The sequence below is a fragment of the Triticum aestivum genome, chromosome 5A (assembly GCF_018294505.1).
Source record: "Triticum aestivum cultivar Chinese Spring chromosome 5A, IWGSC CS RefSeq v2.1, whole genome shotgun sequence".
NCBI classification, from domain to species: domain Eukaryota; kingdom Viridiplantae; phylum Streptophyta; class Magnoliopsida; order Poales; family Poaceae; genus Triticum; species Triticum aestivum.
In genome coordinates, this window is record NC_057806.1 from 80,076,704 (window position 1) to 80,098,415 (window position 21,712).

The window sequence follows — 21,712 nt, forward strand, 5'->3', positions numbered from 1 at the left end:
CTTTTATTTTGAGAAATGTAACTAAATTTGTAATAGTAACAAAAATAGTTAAAAATCTACACATATACTATCAAACCTTTAAAGAAGAAAAAAAAACTCAAAGCAGTAGTAGATAAGCACAAATGGTCACAAATTTATTTTTTCTTGGTGCACTAAAATAACGTAGAATAAGTTTAAAAACATGAATGAAATGTTTGCAAAGTTTGGATATGAAAAGAGAAGTCTGCAAGGTTTGTGGTTGCAAGGCTGCTTGTGCTTCACGATATGTCCGTGAGTATAAGCTAGTTAAGTAAAGAAGATTCTACATACTCCTGCAGTTAGACTTTTAGTTGGAGAACTGCAGATAGAAAGCATGGCCTGCCACCGTCGGTACTGTGATTGGTAAAGAAAGTTATGTAATCCTTATAGCATCTTATCTAAGACACCTGCACAGCAAATTAAATGCATGAAGAAGAAAAAATAATACTAAACTCAAACCAGAAAGAGAAACTAAGATAACTTAATGGATTCCTAATCCCAGTGTATATGCATTTTGCATTCTTTCAGGCTAAAAAGTTCTAGCAAACTAAAAGCATCACCAAGTAAACACGATTCTAATCAAACATCATGCATGTCAAGCTGCTATCTCCGCCTCCCCAATTAATGCCCGCCACTGTCAATGGCACATTAGAATCACAATTCTTTCCTTCCATCCCCATCCACAGACTATGCAGATTTGTTTTTTGAACTTCTGAAAGTTCGAATTCTTAATCCAGTGACTCTTGTTCTATCTTTGTATGCATGAGGTAAAAAAAGTTACTGAGCAGTACCTCAGGAAAACCAGAAGGTTATGCAATGTTGAACTAAAACCACGACAAGAATTATGTAAGGAAGGAGTATAGAGTGATGTCCGTACGTGATGATTATTTCCTGGACATAATGTATACTGAGTGTAGGTTTCAGATGACAAACAGTATAAGCACAGATTCAAAATAGAAATATGTCTAAACTAAGCCTAACGACCACACCGACTGAACAAATCTACTGGGAGATCAGAGAAGTTGTGCAACAATAAAAGCAAGACCAGGATAGAATAGTACACAAGGTTGTCACACTTACATCAGAATTACTTGTGCTCCTATCATCAACCCTCACTGTCATAGAATTCACCTCAGCTTTTTCAGCAACGGAAGAAATGTAGTTACCTCCCTGCAAAAAAGTTGAGTTATCAATTGCAGGAAACAAATTGCACCACAAGGAAACACACTTATTGCCATGAAACATAATCAAAAGGACCAAATACTATTTACTCGGATTGTTAGTGTAATCCTACCATATGCTTAAAGCCTAAAGAAATTGGCTATGAACCACAATAACCAAACAACAATAAAAAATGAATTATTCCTATGCAAGCTTACAGATATATTTTAGTGTCTGTTGCAGAGTTAAATGGGTTGTACAGAGAATTACATAGTAGACTATATATGCTGAAGAACCATGAGCATGGAGATGTACTAAATTTTTGACTATCAAGTAGAAGGGAAAGAAGTAGAGATAGAACAGTAGAAGAGGAAGGGGCAGCTCCAATATATCTACTGGGAAGCCTTACAAAAATAAGAATCCTACTGTACTAAGCTCACAAAATTGGATCGGAAGATTGTATGATTAGAATAACCAATAGGATTTTACCTGGTTGAAGCACACAACAAAAGACTCCATACATTTTCTTCAAGAAATTCATTGAACGTTCGGTGTGCGACAACAATGGAACCATAACTGGATTAGTAATGCCATAAAAATGTAATCGTATGTCAATATCTGCATGTCACCTATTTTACGTTTGATTCCCTCTATAGTGGCAGATAAGTTTGCTCTTATCTTTCAGACTGAATTGTAAAATAAAAATGTTTTGTCAGATTTAAAAATCTTATTTATGTTGGATGCCCTCTATAATGAACAAGAACTGATTTTTATCTATCCTGAGAACAACTGGATCGGCATTGATCAGTTGCAAGTGCAAGCAGGCTCGGATAACCTGTAATTGAATGCACGTGCACAAAATTTCCTGGTACAACGGTAGTTACTTCACAGAACAATAAGCTAAACTGTTGTTACAATTTCTTTCTAATAAGTTGAAGGTTTTGTTAGCATGACCAACTTCAGTTCAGGTGTCACAAAAAACATTAGTTCAAGATTTTGAAACAGTTAGTCAGCTTAACCGATAGACTAAAGCCATACTTCACTCACCACGGGCATCCAAGCATCCAGCTTATTTGCATATTGAATTGCAAATGTAATCAAAGGGGCGTAGGGATGGAGGTGCAAGTTAGCCCTGACAGGCATAAAATTCTGGATCACACCCACATATCCTGGTCCAATTTTCCAAGAGGGGTCTTCTTTATCACCCAGATGTCTGGTGTTAAGAAGTTCTCTTGGAGAGTGTCCTCATTCCACCACCTACTGTCAGCAGAAAACAGTTCACTCAGCTTCCTCACCCTTGAAATTCCCTGGGACATTAGGTATTCAGTGGTCAACCCAAATATGTTTGGTTGTGCTATCTCAAATTCTCTTCACTAAGCCTATTTCAAGTGCTCTCCTCCTTTCAGGATTGCCTCCCAAGTTGTGCGAACTATTGAGCTTAGATCTCACATTAATAAAAAATCACTATTAGAAGTACAATGTGCAGCCAATTGGTGTGCTAAAAAAACCAGAGCACCTTGTAACAACAAACCGGTTAACTGCTCACCTATAGAATGTTTTGCCACCAAATCTGCACTTCTATTTTGATCTCACTTAACTAATTGACAATGTGTGCCACAGTAGAGCAATCTGAATCCCTGCTTTAAACTGAACTAATCCTATGTATATGATTATGACAAGAGTTGCAAAGCACATGATTTTACAGTTCGCTTTCTACTAATCGCTAGACTATCACAAATCACGGTTCCATCTGTACCAGAATCTCGGTCAAGAAACCAATATAAAGTTGCCAAGCCAGAGTCAGTGTATTAATCCTCTATCTCTTTTATTCGTTTAGCATTCACATTAGTAAAAAAGTACATGCAGGTAAAAAAGTACAGGCAGGTAATATAGCTTGATGTCACAGATTTGCTTACAGCTAGGTGTGGTCAGCTTGAGGGTGCGGAAGCAAATGTCGTAGAGCGCCTTGTTGTCCAGCACCATGCACTCGTCGGCGTTCTCCACCAGCCAGTGAACCAAGAGAGTGACGTTGTAGGGCTCGACCACCGTGTCAGAGACCTTTGGAGATGGGAACACGGAGAAGGTGAGCATCATCCGGCCCGGGTACTGCTCCCTGATCTTGGAACCGGTGCCCCCGCCGAGGGAGTGGCACACCTGGAAGCCTCAGGACAAGCACATGAACAAAAGTCAGAATCGCTGGCCAGAATCTGCGGAACGAAGTAACTGGAGCGACTCCTCAAGAAAGGGGAAAGTACCTTGGAGGCAGCGCAATTCTCGGCCTCCTCGCGGACGACGTCGAGGACGGAGTCGATGAGCTCCCCGCCCTCGGTGTAGTGGCCCTTGGCCCAGTTGTTGCCGGCGCCGGACTGGCCGAAGACAAAGTTGTCAGGGCGGAAGATCTGGCCGTAGGGCCCCTTGTGCACGGAGCCCATGGTGTCGGGCTCGAGATCCATGAGCACGCACCGTGGGAGTTGGGAACGCGTGCTCCTGGTCGCTGCTGGCATACATGAGATGGTGGAGGCGCCGGTTGGCGTGCGGGATGGAGCCGGCGGGGACGGCAGCCACGGCGCCGCTGCTGGCTTCCGAGTCTCTGCGGAGGAGGGAGGCGAGGCGGGCCTGGATGTGCTCCACAACGGCTGTGGCAACATCCTCGTCCCGCAGGTAGACGAGGCAGGCGAGGCGGCCGCGATGCGACCACGCCCTGGCATCGACGACGCTGCAGCTCATGTCGTCTAGCACGTCGAACACCTCGGAGATGAGCCCCGTGCGGTCGGCGCTCGTCAGCTCAAGCATGGTGGTCGAGGCCGGCGCCGGCGACGTCGTTTGTTCGCACGGAGAGGCGAGGTTGAGGAGGAGGCCGGGGTTGCGGGGGACGGCAGCGCGGCGTGCCTAGGGCTTCGGGGTGGCGCGCAGAGAGGTGCGACAGTCGCTGCTTGTGGTCGCCGGCGACGGCGTGTGGCGAGTGAGGCCGCCGGAGCGGTGCAAGGAGGCGCGAGGCACGGGCACAGGAGCTCAGGCTCGAGCGCGCCTCTCCGCGCCGTCCATCCTCCCGGCGAGCGCACTCCATCCTCCGGTGCGAGGCACGGCGGCCGCCGGCGCACGACGGAATGGGCGTAGCCGCCGGCGCAGAGTGGATAAGAGGAAGGAAAGGATTGCGGACTGAATTGAAATGCCTATAGGGTTTTGTTTGTAAAAGTGAAACGTTTTTTCTGGGTGCCACTAAAACAGGGACCGCGGGTTGATTTCCTGTAAATCGAGGGGCTTTTTTGCAAAACAACCACAACGGACGACCAGAAATGATAGCTGGTTTATTAGTAGAGAAATAAAGATAAAGACGTACAAATCGCCTAAGAATCAGTTGGATGACCAGGAAAAAAATTAGATCAGTTGCTGATTTATTTGGAAGTAGGTAAGCAATATTATGCAGCTCTATTTTAATTTTTAGAAATGCAGCTATACTAATTCCAATCTCACACTTCAAACAGTGTGTCCCCTCAAGCCGTCCATCTGTTACATAGGTTAGTTCTGAACTTCTGATTGACTCGACGGCGAGATTGAAAGCAACATTACAGTCAGAATTTCAAGGAAGAAGACACCCCCATATTCCATTTGATCGAAACAAAACCACCAGAGCACACAGAACCAGCTCCCGTGAACCAAAATATTCGTGAAAAAGAAACTAATTTAACTTAGCTGAAGATCTATTCTGACCACTTGTTTCCTCTTGTTGCCCTGGTTCAAAGATGCAAGTGACCCTTACAAAACTGCGAGGCCCAAAAAGTGGTTCCTTACGAATTGGATTGAAGGGTTACAGGAAGGTGGATGAGAAGGAGGCGAACTTTTTTTTTGAGCCGGAGAAGGAGACGAACTTATTTTTTTGATCCGGAGAAGGAGACGAACTTGATGAGAAGGAGAATAGAAAGGAAGAGAACTCTTCGGTCTATTCATTTCATAGGCCTCACACACTCGGTACAGCTCGCGCTCTTCGCACACAACGTCACAACCACTCTCCTGTTTGATAGTGGGCCCCTTGCCACACTACGATCTAGCCAAACTAGCTTCGTGTCAACCCTTGGCTTCCCTCTCTCTAAGTCGGTCACCACCATTGCCGGATTCCCTTACTGATGACAATGGAGTAAGAAAATCGACAAATTTAATGTTGTAACACAAGAGCTCCTGTCAAGTTTTTATGGACCAAGCCTGCCAGAGGAAAGGCACTTGACTGCCCTCCATAAACTGTCTATCTCTCACACCGAAGCATTTTTAAATCCTTCATTTGCGTTTTTATGGACCAAAATTGATCAAAATGTCAAGTGAGGATGTCCTAGTTGATCCCATGCAATTATGCATCACCTGCTTCCAATTCAATGTGGAACTTACCACACCATGACATCCATATTTATATCCATTCGATTTGAGCCATGAATGTTCTAGTCATTTCTTGAGTTCAGCTCTCAAATGATGACACCAAAGTAGGAGTTAGATAACAAAGGCCTTTTGAAAGAAAAAAGATAGCAAATGCCTTTGGACATTACCGCGTTTTAGATAGCAAACTAATTCCATTGCTAAGGAATTCATGATTTGTGGTTAATTTTTGGTGAATTTTTTCCTTGGCCGGAACAATGTAAGTTATGGCTTCAATGATTGGGATCTTTACGACCCGTGCCAGTAAGTGGGTTCATACGCGGTCCCATGTAACTAAATTAAAATGACGAAGATGATTTTCAATGAAAGAGCACCTTGCTGTGCAATTGAAATGCGAGTGTGACAATTAATTTGTTACACTCCTGATGTTGATGGCCATGGACTTTCTCCTCACAGATCATGAATGTTGGCTTCTATAGATCACCATATTAAGACAAACATCTAAAAAAAGTTAGATAGAAGGCGCAAGGAGCACCCTACTTTAAATTAACAAAGCCAAAGACCAATGTTACAGAGTCTTACAACCACAACATTAAGGTTCCACACAAGGCCATCATGGGCTCGAAAATAAGGAAAAAAATGCAACGGCATCGATCGAGCACGCACAAAGAATATCCAGTTGTGAAACTGAGAGCTGGCAAGCATTAGGATAGCACTGATGAAAGGATCGATATGGTTGACTAGAGGGGGGTGAATAGGCAACTAACAATTTTTAGCTTTTCTTTAACAATTTAAACTTTGCATCAAAGTAGGTTGTCTAGATATGCAACTAGGTGAGCAACCTATATGATGGAACAAGGATAGGAACACAAGCAAGCAAGAGATATGATACAAATAAGCTTGCACAAGTAAAGGCACCAGATAACCAAGAGTGGAGACGGTGGAGACGAGGATGTGCTGCCGAAGTTCCTTCCCTTTGAGAGGAAGTACGTCTCCGTTGGAGTGGTGTGGAGGCACAATGCTCCCCAAGAAGCCACTAGGGCCACCTTATTCTCCTCACGCCCTTACACAATGCGAGATGCCGTGATTCCACTATTGGTGCCCTTGGAGGCGGCGACCGAACATTTACAAACAAGGTTGGGGCAATCTCCACAACTCAATTGGAGGCTCCCAACGACACCACGAAGCTTCACCACAATGGACTATGGCTCCGCGGTGACCTCAACCGTCTAGGATGCTCAAACACCCAAGAGTAACAAGATCCGCAAGGGATTAGTGGGGGAATCAAATTTCTCTTGGTGGAAGTGTGGATCGAGGCCTTCTCAACCACTCCCGAGCAAATCAACGAGTTTGATTGGCTAGGGAGTGAGATCGGGCGAAAATGGAGCTTAGAGCAACAATGGAGCTTAGGGTTGGAAGAGATGAGTCAATGGGGAAGAAGGGGACCCCTTAAATAGTGAGGGACAAAGATCCAACCGTTATTCACCTACCAGCCCGCGGCCAGCGGTACTACCGCTCCAGGCCAGCGATACTACCGCAGGGCCGCGCGGTACTACCGGTTGCTGCCAAGCGGTACTACCGCACGGTCATGCAGTACTACCGTACAGGCCCGCGGTACTGCCGCAACCCCAGCAACAGTAAGGTCAGATCAGAAACACATGATCTGAGGGCGGTACTTCCGTGAGCGCGGTACTACCGCGCCCCCATGCGGTACTACCGCACGGCAGGAATCCCCTAGCTAGGGGGAAGGATACATCCGTGCCTACTTCCGCAAAGAAACGGAAGAAGCAAAAACCCGACACAGTAGTACTGCAGAGGGGCGGTACTACTGCCTGACAACATAGCATGGTACTACCGCGGAGCGAAAGCAGTACTACCGTGGTAGGCGCGGATGTAAAAAATTACATCCGCCCCTACTACCGCGAGGGAGCGGTACTAGCCTGATGAGCAACGGTAGTGCAGCTCCAGGGGAGCGGTACTACAGTGGGCACCTGTGGTACTACCGCGCCGTAGCACGGTACTACCGCTGGTGCCTACGGTACTACCGCTCACTTGGGAGCAGTACTACCGCGTGCCAACGTAGCAGCCAGAAACAAGGCGGCGAGAAAGCGGAGGATGGTCCAAGGGAAAGGAGGGGATAAGAAAGAGACGTGTACGTGATGATTCCATCCAAACCTTTCCGACGCGGACCCCCTCTTAATAGTACGATTTTCCTACGACTCAAATCCACCAAAAAGAAACATAGAAAAGACGCCATCTTCAACAGTCTTCGAGGGGCACCCAATCGTCTTGTGCCTAGCGATGAAATGTCTGTAATACTCAAGGCACACGATTAGTCCGAAAACGCGTTGTCATCAATCAGCAAAACAGCTTAGGGATAAATATGCCCTTACAATCTCCCCCTTTTTGGTGGATTGATGACAATACGAGATTTGCACAAGGGAAGTAATATTAAGCAACCGCAAACCCCTCCTCTCTAGAATATAGACGGGCTCCCCCTGGATGTGTGCCAACTAGATGGGTGCTTTGTGATGGGGAACGTAGTAATTTCAAAGAATTTCCTACGCACACGCAAGATCATGGTGATGCATAGCAACGAGAGGGGAGAGTGTGATCTACGTACCCTTGTAGATCGACAACGAAAGCGTTTGGTTGATGTAGTCGTACGTCTCCACGGCCCGACCGATCAAGCACCGAAACTACGGCACCTCCGAGTTCTAGCACACGTTCAGCTCGATGACGATCCCCGGACTTCGATCCAGCAAAGTGTCGAGGAAGAGTTCCGTCAGCACGACGGCGTGGTGACGATCTTGATGTACTACCGTCGCAGGGCTTCGCCTAAGCACTGCTACAATATTATCGAGGACTATGGTGGAAGGGGGCACCGCACACGGCTAAGAATATGATCACGTGGATCAACTTGTGTGTCTAGGGGTGCCCTCTACCCCCGTATATAAAGGATCCAGGGGAGGAGGCCGGCCGGCCCTCTATGGCGCGCCAAGGAGGAGTCCTCCTCCTAGTAGGAGTAGGACTCCTACTAGGAGCGGGAAAGAAGTGGGGAGGGAGAGGGAAAGGGGGGGCGCCGCCCCCTCTCCTAGTCCAATTCGGACCAGGGGGGAGGAGGCGCGCAGCCCACCTCTAGCAGCCCCTCTCTCTCTCCACTAAGGCCCATATGGCCCATTACTTCTCCCCGGGGGGCGGGTTCCGGTAACCCTCCGGCTCTCCGGTTTTCTCCGAAATCACCCGGAACACTTCCGGTGTCCGAATATAGCCGTCCAATATATCAATCTTTATGTCTCGACCATTTCGAGACTCCTCGACACGTCCGTGATCACATCCGGGACTCCGAACTAATTTCGATACATCAAAACTCATAAACTCATAATATAACTGTCATCGAAACCTTAAGCGTGCGGACCCTACGGGTTCGAGAACAATGTAGACATGACCGAGACACGTCTCCGGTCGATAACCAATAGCGGAACCTGGATGCTCATATTGGCTCCTACATATTCTACGAAGATCTTTATCGGTCAGACCGCATAACAACATACGTTGTTCCCTTTGTCATCGGTATGTTACTTGCCCGAGATTCGATCGTCGGTATCTCAATACCTAGTTCAATCTCGTTACTGGCAAGTCTCTTTACTCGTTTTGTAATACATCATCCCGCAACTAACTCATTAGTTGCAATGCTTGCAAGGCTTAAGTGATGTGCATTACCGAGAGGGCCCAGAGATACCTCTCCGACAATCGAAGTGACAAATCCTAATCTCGAAATACGCCAACCCAACATGTACCTTTGGAGACACCTGTAGAGCTCCTTTATAATTACCCACTTACGTTGTGACGTTTGGTAGCACACAAGGTGTTCCTCTGGCAAACGGGAGTTGCATAATCTCATAGTCATAGGAACATGTATAAGTCATGAAGAAAGCAATAGCAACATACTAAACGATCGGGTGCTAAGCTAATGGAATGGGTCATGTCAATCAGATCATTCACCTAATGATGTGATCCCGTTAATCAAATAACAACTCCTTGTTCATGGTTAGGAAACATAACCATCTTTGATTAACGAGCTAGTCAAGTAGAGGCATACTAGTGACACTCTGTTTGTCTATGTATTCACACATGTATTATGTTTCCGGTTAATACAATTCTAGCATGAATAATAAACATTTATCATGATATAAGGAAATAAATAATAACTTTATTATTGCCTCTAGGGCATATTTCCTTCAGTCTCCCACTTGCACTAGAGTCAATAATCTAGATTACATGGTAATGATTCTAACACCCATGGAGCCTTGGTGCTGATCATGTTTTGCTCGTGGAAGAGGCTTAGTCAACGAGTCTGCAATATTCAGATCCGTATGTATCTTGCAAATCTCTATGTCTCCCACCTGGACTAGATCCCGGATGGAATTGAAGCGTCTCTTGATGTGCTTAGTTCTCTTGTGAAATCTGGATTCCTTTGCCAAGGCAATTGCACCAGTATTGTCACAAAAGATTTTCATTGGACCCGATGCACTAGGTATGACACCTAGATCAGATATGAACTCCTTCATCTAGACTCCTTCATTTGCTGCGTCTGAAGCAGCTATGTATTCCGCTTCACACGTAGATCCCGCCACGACGCTTTGTTTAGAACTGCACCAACTGACAGCTCCACCGTTTAATGTAAACACGTATCCGGTTTGCGATTTGGAATCGTTCGGATCAGTGTCAAAGCTTGCATCAACGTAACCTTTTACGATGAGCTCTTTGTCACCTCCATATATGAGAAACATATCCTTAGTCCTTTTCAGGTATTTCAGGATGTTCTTGACCGCTGTCCAGTGATCCACTCCTGGATTACTTTGGTACCTCCCTGCTAGACTTATAGCAAGGCATACATCAGGTCTGGTACACAACATTGCATACATGATAGAGCCTATGGCTGAAGCATAGGGAACATCTTTCATTTTCTCTCTATCTTCTGCAGTGGTCGGGCATTGAGTCTTACTCAACTTCACACCTTGTAACACAGGCAAGAACCCTTTCTTTGCTTGATCCATTTTGAACTTCTTCAAAACTTTGTCAAGGTATGTGCTTTGTGAAAGTCCAATTAAGCGTCTTGATCTATCTCTATAGATCTTAATGCCTAATATGTAAGCAGCTTCACTGAGGTCTTTCATTGAAAAACTCTTATTCAAGTATCCCTTTATGCTATCCAGAAATTCTATATCATTTCCAATTAGTAATATGTCATCTACATATAATATCAGAAATGCTATAGAGCTCCCACTCACTTTCTTGTAAATACAGGCTTCTCCAAAAGTTTGTATAAAACCAAATGCTTTGATCACACTATCAAAGCGTTTATTCCAACTCCGAGAGGCTTGCACCAGTCCATAAATGGATCACTAGAGCTTGCACACTTTGGTAGCTCCCTTTGGATCGACAAAACCTTCTGGTTGCATCATATACAACTCTTCTTCCAGAAATCCATTCAGGAATGCAATTTTGACATCCATCTGCGAAATTTCATAATCATAAAATGCGGCAATTGCTAACATGATTCGGACAGACTTAAGCATCGCTACGGGTGAGAAGGTCTCATCGTAGCCAATCCCTTGTACTTGCCGAAAACCTTTTGCGACAAGTCGAGCTTTGTAGACAGTAATATTACCGTCAGCGTCAGTCTTCTTCTTGAAGATCCATTTATTCTCAATTGCTTGCCGATCATCGGGCAAGTCAACCAAAGTCCACACTTTGTTCTCATACATGGATCCCATCTCAGATTTCATGGCTTCAAGCTATTTTGCGGAATCTGGGCTCACCATCGCTTCTTCATAGTTCGTAGGTTCATCATGATCTAGTAGCATGACTTGCAGAACAGGATTACCGTACCACTCTAGCACGGATCTTACTCTGGTTGATCTACGAGGTTCAGTAGTATCTTGTTCTGAAGTTTCATGATCATCATCATTAGCTTCCTCACTAACTGGTGTAGGTGTCACAGAAACAGTTTTCTATGATGCACTACTTTCCAATAAGGGAGCAGGTACAGTTACCTCGTCAAGTTCTACTTTCCTCCCACTCACTTCTTTCGAGAGAAACTCCTTCTCTAGAAAGTTTCCGAACTTAGCAACAAAAGTTTTGCCTTCGGATCTGTGATAGAAGGTGTATCCAATAGTTTCCTTTGGATATCCTATGAAGACACATTTCTCCGATTTGGGTTTGAGCTTATCAGGTTGAAGCTTTTTCACATAAGCATCGCAGCCCCAAACTTTCAGAAACGACAGCTTTGGTTTCTTGCCAAACCACAGTTCATAAGGTGTCGTCTCAACGGATTTTGATGGTGCCCTATTTAACGTGAATGTGGCCGTCTCTAGAGCGTATCCCCAAAACGATAGCGGTAAATCAGTAAGAGACATCATAGATCGCACCATATCTAGTAAAGTACGATTACGACGTTCGGACACACCATTACGCTGTGGTTTTCCGGGTGGCGTGAGTTGTGAAACTATTCCACAATTTTTCAAACGTACACCAAACTCGTAACTGAAATATTCTCCTCCACGATCAGATCGTAGGAATTTTATTTTCTTGTTACGATGATTTTCTACTTCACTCAGACAAGATCATGGTTCTGATACCACTGATGGGGAACGTAGTAATTTCAAAGAATTTCCTACGCACACGCAAGATCATGGTGATGCATAGCAAGGAGAGGGGAGAGTGTGATCTACGTACCCTTGTAGATCGACAACGGAAGCGTTTGGTTAATGTAGTCGTACGTCTCCACGGCCCGACCGATCAAGCACCGAAACTATGGCACCTCCGAGTTCTAGCACACGTTCAGCTCGATGACGATCCCCGGACTTCGATCCAGCAAAGTGTCGGGGAAGAGTTCCGTCAGCACGACAGCGTGGTGACGATCTTGATGTACTACCGTTGCAGGGCTTCGCCTAAGCAGCTACAATATTATCGAGGACTATGGTGGAAGGGGGCACCACACACGGCTAAGAATATGATCACGTGGATCAACTTGTGTGTCTAGGGGTGCCCTCTACCCCCGTATATAAAGGATCTAGGGGAGGAGGCCGGCCGGCCCTCTATGGAGTGCCAAGGAGGAGTCCTCCTCCTAGTAGGAGTAGGACTCCTACTAGGAGGGGGAAAGAAGTGGGGAGGGAGAGGGAAGGGGGGGGGGGCGCCGCCCCCCTCCCCTAGTCCAATTCGGACCAGGGGGGAGGAGGCGCGCAGCCCACCTCTGGCAGCCCCTCTCTCTCTCCACTAAGGCCCATATGGCCCATTACTTCTCCCGGGGGGGTTCCGGTAACCCTCCGGCTCTCCGGTTTTCTCCGAAATCACCCGGAACACTTCCGGTGTTCGAATATAGCCGTCCAATATATCAATCTTTAAGTCTCGACCATTTCGAGACTCCTCGTCACGTCCGTGATCACATCCGGGACTCCTAACTAACTTCAGTACATCAAAACTCATAAACTCATAATATAACTGTCACCGAAACCTTAAGCGTGCGGACCCTACGGGTTCGAGAACAACGTAGACATGACCGAGACACGTCTCCGGTCAATAACCAATAGTGGAACCTGGATGCTCATATTGGCTCCTACATATTCTACGAAGATCTTTATCGGTCAGACCGCATAACAACATACGTTGTTCCCTTTGTTATCGGTATGTTACTTGCCCGAGATTCGATCGTCGGTATCTCAATACCTAGTTCAATCTCGTTACTGGCAAGTCTCTTTACTCGTTCTGTAATACATCATCCCGCAACTAACTCATTAGTTGCAATGCTTGCAAGGCTTAAGTGATGTGCATTACCGAGAGGGCCCAGAGATACCTCTCCGACAATCGAAGTGACAAATCTTAATCTCGAAATACGCCAACCCAACATGTACCTTTGGAGACACCTGTAGAGCTCCTTTATAATCACCCAGTTACATTGTGACGTTTGGTAGCACACAAAGTGTTCCTCTGGCAAACGGGAGTTGCATAATCTCATAGTCATAGGAACATGTATAAGTCATGAAGAAAGCAATAACAACATACTAAACGATCGGGTGCTAAGCTAATGGAATGGGTCATGTCAATCAGATCATTCACCTAATGATGTGATCCCATTAATCAAATAACAACTCCTTGTTCATGGTTAGGAAACATAACCATCTTTGATTAACGAGCTAGTCAAGTAGAGGCATACTAGTGACACTCTGTTTGTCTATGTATTCACACATGTATTATGTTTCCGGTTAATACAATTCTAGCATGAATAATAAACATTTATCATGATATAAGGAAATAAATAATAACTTTATTATTGCCTCTAGGGCATATTTCCTTCACTTTGGACTGCACGACACACATACTAGGATCAAAGCTCCCCCTATATTATAGAGACAAGGCATATCTAGTAATAGGAAGGCTAACACTAGACAGGAAAGCACAAACATAAGTTAAATAAGGTAGATAGACTGCATATGTCTTACACCATATGTAGGATAGGTCTCGAAGGCACAAACCAAACCAAAAGCAAACGAGGCAAACGAGGTTCAAATGACAAAGCAAACACACCAAGAACGACACAACGCGCAACACGCAAATCCCTACACTCTCTCCCCCTTTGGCACCGAGACACCAAAAAGGCAGAGAGGACACCTACACACACGGGGTGGCTCAGGCAGAGAAGTCATCCCACTGCTTCTCGTGCTCCTCGTCAGACTCAGCGGCGGGGACGGGCTCCTCGATGTCTTCCTCTGAACTGGTCCACTTGTACCCCTACTTCGTCATTCAGGCAGCCTCTGGCGTGATGACATCCTCAGAACCGCCAGACACATCCTCTCCAAAGAGCCTCATAACCTTCTTGTCACGGCGGCGACTCTCCTTGTCAGCCACGTGAGTCCTGTACTGTCCCTTTGCCTGCATGCAGAAGAGAGTCTTCATCTTGTCCTTTAACTTCTTGGCCCACGACGGCTCAGAGGAAGGAGTGGTAGACCTTGCAGCACGATCCTCAGCAACATGCTCTGCACCAGCCTCCTCCTCACCAACAGCCCTCCTGGCAGCAGAAGCCTCAGCACGGGTGGTAGTGTTGGCCCAGTTGGGCTTGACGCGGAGGTTGATGGACTCATGCCGAACCCAGTCTGGAGCAAGGAACTCATCACCAGGGTACATCTTCTCCCAAGTTGTGGAGAGCAACAGAAACAGGTACGGTCCATAGATAGGTACCTTGCGAGTGAACACCGCAAACCGAAGCTCACACCACATGATGTGTGAGACATCAAGTGGCTGAGTCTGAGATGAACGTGCCTCTGCACACATGAGCAACATGTCCACAAGATAAGCATGAACCTTGTCCTTGTCGCCAATGCGTGGAAACAGAGTGTTGCGGAAGATGCGATGCATGATATCCATAAAGGAGTTCAGCACCCAAGTCGACTTGCCATTGGGGATCACCTTCTCAACAAGGAAGGGCTGAAGCAGGTTCTTGTTAGCAGACTCAGAGTTGGCGTGGGGCCGAACACCAACAGGTGTGGAAAGCCCGTCATCAGGGATGCGAAGTAGATCCATGAACTCCTTCCATGTAGCAGACAACTGGCGGCCGTTGGTCATCCAGGTCATCCTCCTCTCATCCCCGGCATGAAAATAAACTGAGGCAAAGAACTGACAAACAAGCTCAGGGTCATAGTCGAGGTGAAAGGAGATCACAGGCTCAATAGCAAACTGCTCCACCAAGTCCAGAGCCTCTCCAAAATAGTCACGAAACTTGTCCTTCCTCATGTGATTCATGTCTATCCACTTGACATCCACGAAGGTATTCTGCTTGTTCTTGATCACATCCAGATAGATGAGAGCCTGTTTGTAGTGCCCCGAGACCGATGTGCCAGGTGTCCTCCAGTTATTCGTTGTTGTTTCCTTGTCATTGCTTGCGTGTCATGCATCTCATATCATGTCATCACGTGCATTTCATTTGCATACATGTTCGTCTCATGCATCCGAGCATTTTCCCCGTTCTCCGTTTTGCATTCCGGCGCTTCTATGTCATCCGGTGTCCCTTTCTACCTCTTTTCGTGTGCGGGTGTTAAACGTTTTCGGATTGGACCGAGACTTGTCATGCGGCCTTGGTTTACTATCGGTAGACCGCCTGTCAAGTTTCGTACCATTTGGACTTCGGTCGATACTCCAACGGTTAACCGAGGGACCAAAAAGGCCTCGTGTGTGTTGCAGCCCAACACCTCTCCAAACTGGCACAAAACCCACCTAAACCTCCTCCATCATCTAGAGCGTTCGATCACGATCGTGTGGCTGCAAACCGCACCTCATTTGGAGCTTCTTAACTCCCTCTAACTCTATAAATAGATCATCTCCCAAAAATCCCGGGTCTCCTCTCCCCCCTAACCCTAGAAACTCCTCGCGCCGCGCCGGACATGTCCGATCCGGTCGTACAAGCCGCCGCCGCCGCCCGCGACCACTGAGGAGTCGCCACGTGGCTGCCGCCGCCTCCCATCGACGCGGGCCCGCAGGCCCAGCGCCGACCCTTCCCGGCGCCCGACCGGGCCGCCGCCTTCCCGCGCCTTCTCCTCCCGTGCGCCGACGGGCTACCCGAATCGGCCGCCGCGTCTCCGAGCCAGCGACGAACTCCCTCCTCGACGCCGGCCTGCTTCGCCGCGCCGGCGAGCCTCCGGCCGGACAAGCCGCCGCCGTCTCCGACCGCGCCACCGCCGGCCACCACCGCGGCGCCCCTCCTCCGGCGACCCACGACGACCCCGGCGAGCTCCTTTTCCACTCCGGCGACGCGCCGCTTCCCTCCGGCGGCTACAGTGCACTCCGGTGATCTCCTCGGTTCGCGTGCAATCGGATCTGGATCTGGACGAGGGTTGACTTCTCCCCGAAACCCTAACTTTTTAGCATTTTCCGTATGCCATACCTCTGCATCCGTAGCTCCGATTCGTGCGTGTGGCATATCAAAATGTTCGTCTCGACGAGTACATAATTTCATATCATTGCATCATTTTCATTTGAGCTCATCTTGATGCCCGAAATGCTGTTGGAAGAGGGCTATGTGATGATTATGCCAGATCTGTTTCAGCAAATGGCCTTTTGTCATTTTTGCCATGATTAATGTGTGCATGCTATGATCCTGAGCTCTACATGTGTTTTGTAGAATGCCATGCCATCTTTACAGGGGTGTATGCCATGTATTTTTGTGATCTTTGTGGTGACTAGCACAAGCATGCAAAGTAGCTTACTCAATGATACTGATTTCAGGGACTTAGAATTTCACAAAGTCCTTGTCCTGTTATTGTTTTTATGCCATATATTCATGTTGTTTCCTAGTGATCCGTGCCTCTTTTGAGGATTATCAGTAAGGATGTTTTGTAGATATTGTTGAGCTCTATCCATCCATGTCTTTGTTTGCAATTATGGAGCACCCTAGCTTGAGTCAATCGAGCTCTACTTTTGCTATAAAATGTCCCTGGCAGATTGTTAACATGTTTAGCAATTTTGTCGAGCTTGTTGTTGTTGATCCGTGCATGATACGTTGTTGTTATTGCCATGTCTAGCTTCTATGCCATGTCTTCTTGATGGGTGTATGCTTAGATTATCATGCCATGCCTCGTAGTGAGTGAATCGAGCTCGTAAACATGCCTACTTGTTAATCTGTTTTGCATGCTCCAGTTTTTCACTAAGTCTGAATCTGTTTATATTTTTCCTATGTTCACATGCTTGCAATTGTATTTTCTGATCTCTTTTGGCTCATGGTCAGTAAGGGAGTTTTGTTATATGCTTTGAGTAGCTTCATGCCATGCCTTGCTTTGCCATGATATGTTCATGTAGCATGTAGTTATCATGCTCTAAACATTGCTTACTGATGTTAAATTCCTGACATGCTGTTAATTTCACCAAGTCTGAAACCTGTTATCTTTTGCACTTTTGCCATGTTTGTTTGAACCTGTTATTGAGTGAATTAGCCGTAGCTCAGTGTTCATATTTTTTCAAGCATCATGAGTGAATCCCTGCCATGTATTTTGTTGCGATGTTTGAGTGCTGTAGCATATTTATATTGATGCATTTAGTTGGTCACTTGCTGATTATCACAAACCGGTGCCATATTTGTTTTGCTTGCCATTTCCAAACCGTGCATCCGATTCCGGTGATCTTTATATCGATTTCGACCGAAATCATCTCCTCTTTCCAGTGGCACTCTTGGATTTCCAAGTTGAGGCCAGGTTCAATCATTCCTTTCCAAGTCTTGCATATGCATCACATACCGCATCCCACATATCATGCCAGGTTCATGTGTTGGTTGTTTACTATGTTGTGTGCTTCTTTCTGGTGTTGCTTCTTCGGGTTGGTTCCGATAACGTCGCGTTTGTGAGGACCTGTCTTCTTCATGGACCCGTTCTTCTCCCTTGCGGGATCTCAGGCAAGATGACCATACCCTCGAAATCACTTCTGTCTTTGCTTGCTAGATTGCTCGCTCTTTTGCTATGCCTATGCTACGATACCTACCACTTATTTATCATGCCTCCCATATTGTTAAGCCAAGCCTCTAACCCACCTTGTCCTAGCAAACCGTTGTTTAGCTATGTTACCGCTTTGCTCAGCCCCTCTTATAGCGTTGTTAGTTGCAGGTGAAGATGAAGTTTGTTCCTTGTTGGAACATGGAGATGTTGTTCCTTGTTGGAACATGTTTATTTGTTGGGTGAAAGTGCAACTATCCCTAGGTGGTTTTGGTAATTCATAACAACATATAGCTCATTGAGCTAATGCTATTCCAAGATGATTATTTCAGGAAAGCTCAATGATTGGCATGGCATGGATGTGAAAGTGGAACCCTCAAGATGCTAAGGACAAAGGATTGGCTCAATCTCAAAAGCTCAAGACTCTTCATTTTATATTTTAGTGATCCAAGATCACATTGAGTCTTTAGGAAAAGCCAATACTATCAAGGAGGGATGAGGTGTTGCTTAATGAGCCTCTTGCTTCATGTGCTTAGTGATATGCTCCAAAACCCTCAACTACTTTCCCATATCCACATATGACCTAAACCCTAAGCCAAACTCGGTCCTACCGATTCTTCCTATCCGGCGCCACCGAGTTTCACTTGTCATAAGCCACTGCCAAACCCTAGCAATTCGGTTCTACCGATAGGGATCTCGGTCTCACCGAGATGGGATTGCAAACTCTCTGTTTCCCTTTCGTAACTTTTCGGTCTCACCGAAAGAGCGAATCGGTCCCACCGAGATTGCAATGTAAATTCAGTGTTTCCCCTTTGTAACTTTTCGGTCTCACCGAAAGAGCAAATCGGTCCCACCGAGTTTGCCTGACCAACTCTCTGGTTAGCTAATTACCAAATTCGGTCTCACCGAGTTTGTGTAATCGGTCTCACCGAGATTACGTTATGCCCAAACCCTAACCATATCGGTCCTACCGAGTTGCATGTCAGTCCCACCGAAAATCTCTAACGGTCACTAGGTTTACATTTTCGGTCCGACCGAGTTTGTTGATTCGGTCCCACCGAGATTGGAAAACTGTGTGTAACGGTTGGATTTTGTGTGGAGGCTATATATACCCCTCCACCTCCTCTTCATTCGAAGAGAGAGCCATCAGAACACATACACCATTCCAACTCATATGTTCTGAGAGAGAACCACCTACTCATGTGTTGAGACCAAGATATTCCATTCCTACCATATGAATCTTGATCTCTAGCCTTCCAAGTTGCTTTCCACTCAAATCTTCTTTCCACCAAATCCAAATCCTATGAGAGAGAGTTGAGTGTTGGGGAGACTATCATTTGAAGCACAAGAGCAAGGAGTTCATTACCTACACACCATTTGTTACTTCTTGGAGAGTGGTGTCTCCTAGATTGGCTAGGTGTCACTTGGGAGCCTCCGACAAGATTGTGGAGTTGAACCAAGGAGTTTGTAAGGGCAAGGAGATCGCCTACTTCGTGAAGATCTACCGCTAGTGAGGCAAGTCCTGTGTGGGCGATGGCCATGGTGGGATAGACAAGGTTGCTTCTTCGTGGACCCTTTGTGGGTGGTTGCTTCTTCGTGGACCCTTCGTGGGTGGAGCCCTGTGTGGACTCGCGCAACCGTTACCCTTTGTGGGTGGAGCCCTCCGTGGACTCTCGCAACCGTTACCCTTTGTGGGTTGAAGTCTCCATCAACGTGGATGTAGGATAGCACCACCTATCCGAACCACGGGAAAAACATCCGTGTCTCCAATTGCGTTTGAATTCTCCAAACCCTTCCCTTTACATTCTTGCAAGTTGCATGCTTTACTTTCCGCTGCCAATATACTCTTTGCATGCTTGCTTGAATTGTGTGATGATTGCTTGACTTGTCCTAAAATAGCTAAAATCTGCCAAGAACTAAAATTGGGAAAAGGTTAAGTTTTTATTTGGTCAAGTAGTCTAATCACCCCCCCTCTAGACATACTTTCGATCCTACAAGTGGTATCAGAGCTTTGGTCTCCATTTGCTTTGATCTCCATAGCTTTTGGTGGTCATAGCCTTGGTTTCACAACCTAGGAGAGTATGGCGTCTAGCGAGGGAAATTATCACCGTAGAGGTCCCTACTTTGATGGTACTAATTTTGCTAGTTGGAAGCATAAAATGAAAATGCATATTCTTGGACATAACCCCGCCGTTTGGGCTATTGTGTGTGTTGGTTTGCAAGGTGACTTCTTTGATGGGAAAGAACCAAACCGTGAAGCTACCGCGGATGAGTTGAAGATGTTGCAATACAATGCTCAAGCTTGTGATATTCTCTTCAACGGATTGTGCCCCGAAGAATTCAACAAAATCAGCCGTCTTGAGAATGCGAAGGAAATTTGGGACACTTTGATTGATATGCACGAAGGTACCGACTCCGTCAAGGAATCCAAGTTGGATGTGCTTCAAAGTCAACTTGACAAGTTCAAGATGAAGGATGGTGAAGGTGTCGCTGAAATGTACTCTAGGCTTGCTCTCATCACAAATGAGATTGCCGGCTTAGGAAGTGAAGAGATGACCGATAGATTCATCATCAAGAAGATTCTAAGAGCCTTGGATGGAAAATATGATACCGTGTGCACATTGATCCAAATGATGCCCAATTACAAAGATCTCAAGCCAACGGAGGTGATTGGAAGAATTGTTGCTCATGAGATGTCACTTAAGGATAAAGAGGAACTTCACAACAAATCAAGTGGTGCCTATAAAGCCTCATGTGAAGCCCCTACATCATCAAGTGAGAAACAAGACTTCAATGAAGAATTGAGCTTAATGGTGAAGAACTTCAACAAGTTCTACAAGAGTAGAAGCAAAGATAGAAGCTTCAAGTCAAGGTCCTACAATGACAAAAGATCTTCTAGTCGAGAGCGAAACTGCTACAGTTGTGGAAGACCCGGACACTATTCCAATGAGTGTACGGCTCCCTACAAGAGAAGAGAAGATTCTCCAAAAAGAAGAAGCAAAGAATCACCACCAAGAGAGAGAAGGAGTAGAGATGATCGTTATGAACGAAGATACTCACGGAGAAGCAAGGATTCGGAAAGGAAGGAAAAATCATCAAGGAGCTACACAAGACGAAGACATCAAGCTCATGTTGGTGAATGGGTATCCGGCTCCGACTCCGACAGCCACTCCGAGAGAAGTTATCACTCCGACTCCGAAGATACTCAAGATGAAGGTGTTGCCGGTCTAGCACTTGTGTCAACCAACTCCTACGACATATTTGACTCACCAAATGAAGGAATTGGAAGATGCTTCATGGCCAAAGGTCCTAAGGTAACACACCCCGAGTATGTTGATTTCAATAGTGATGAAGATGACTTGTTAGGTGATGATTTGCTTGTTGACAACTCTAGTGATGAATACTATGATGAAATGTCAATTAATCATGCTAATCAAGATAAAACGAATGACAATGATAAGGAAAAGATTGAGGCTCTAACTAAAGAACTAAACACTCTTAAGTTAGCTCATGAAACTATCTTCGAAGATCATCGAGAACTTTTAAGAGCTCATGAGAAATTACGCTTTGAAAAGCTCAATCTTGAGCAAGAGCATGAGTTCTTAAAAGCAATCAATGATGATCTCCGCAAGAAAAGTTCTTCTTACATTGCCAAGCGTTTACTCTTATCCACTTACATGCCTCAAGTCAAG

The 21,712-nt window shown here is 46.0% G+C and overlaps 1 protein-coding gene across 8 annotated transcripts; it reads right to left on the reverse strand.

Annotated features, from left to right (window-relative positions):
• Positions 1-309: 309 nt before the first annotated feature.
• Positions 310-4,469, reverse strand: LOC123102397 (tubulin beta-1 chain). Of its 8 annotated transcripts, none has more exons than XM_044523741.1 (6): positions 3,435-4,469; positions 3,096-3,333; positions 2,227-2,439; positions 1,669-1,705; positions 1,099-1,188; positions 310-425 (listed from the first exon to the last, which is right to left on the reverse strand). In XM_044523741.1, exons 1-3 carry the CDS (start codon positions 3,885-3,887, stop codon positions 2,399-2,401), a joined length of 732 nt encoding a protein of 243 aa, XP_044379676.1. In that variant the 5' UTR covers positions 3,888-4,469; the 3' UTR covers positions 310-425; positions 1,099-1,188; positions 1,669-1,705; positions 2,227-2,398. The 8 variants fall into 8 exon arrangements, with proteins under 8 accessions (XP_044379676.1, XP_044379680.1, XP_044379678.1 ...); XM_044523745.1 differs by having other exon boundaries at positions 2,227-2,486; XM_044523743.1 differs by having other exon boundaries at positions 1,669-2,436.
• Positions 4,470-21,712: the final 17,243 nt, after the last annotated feature.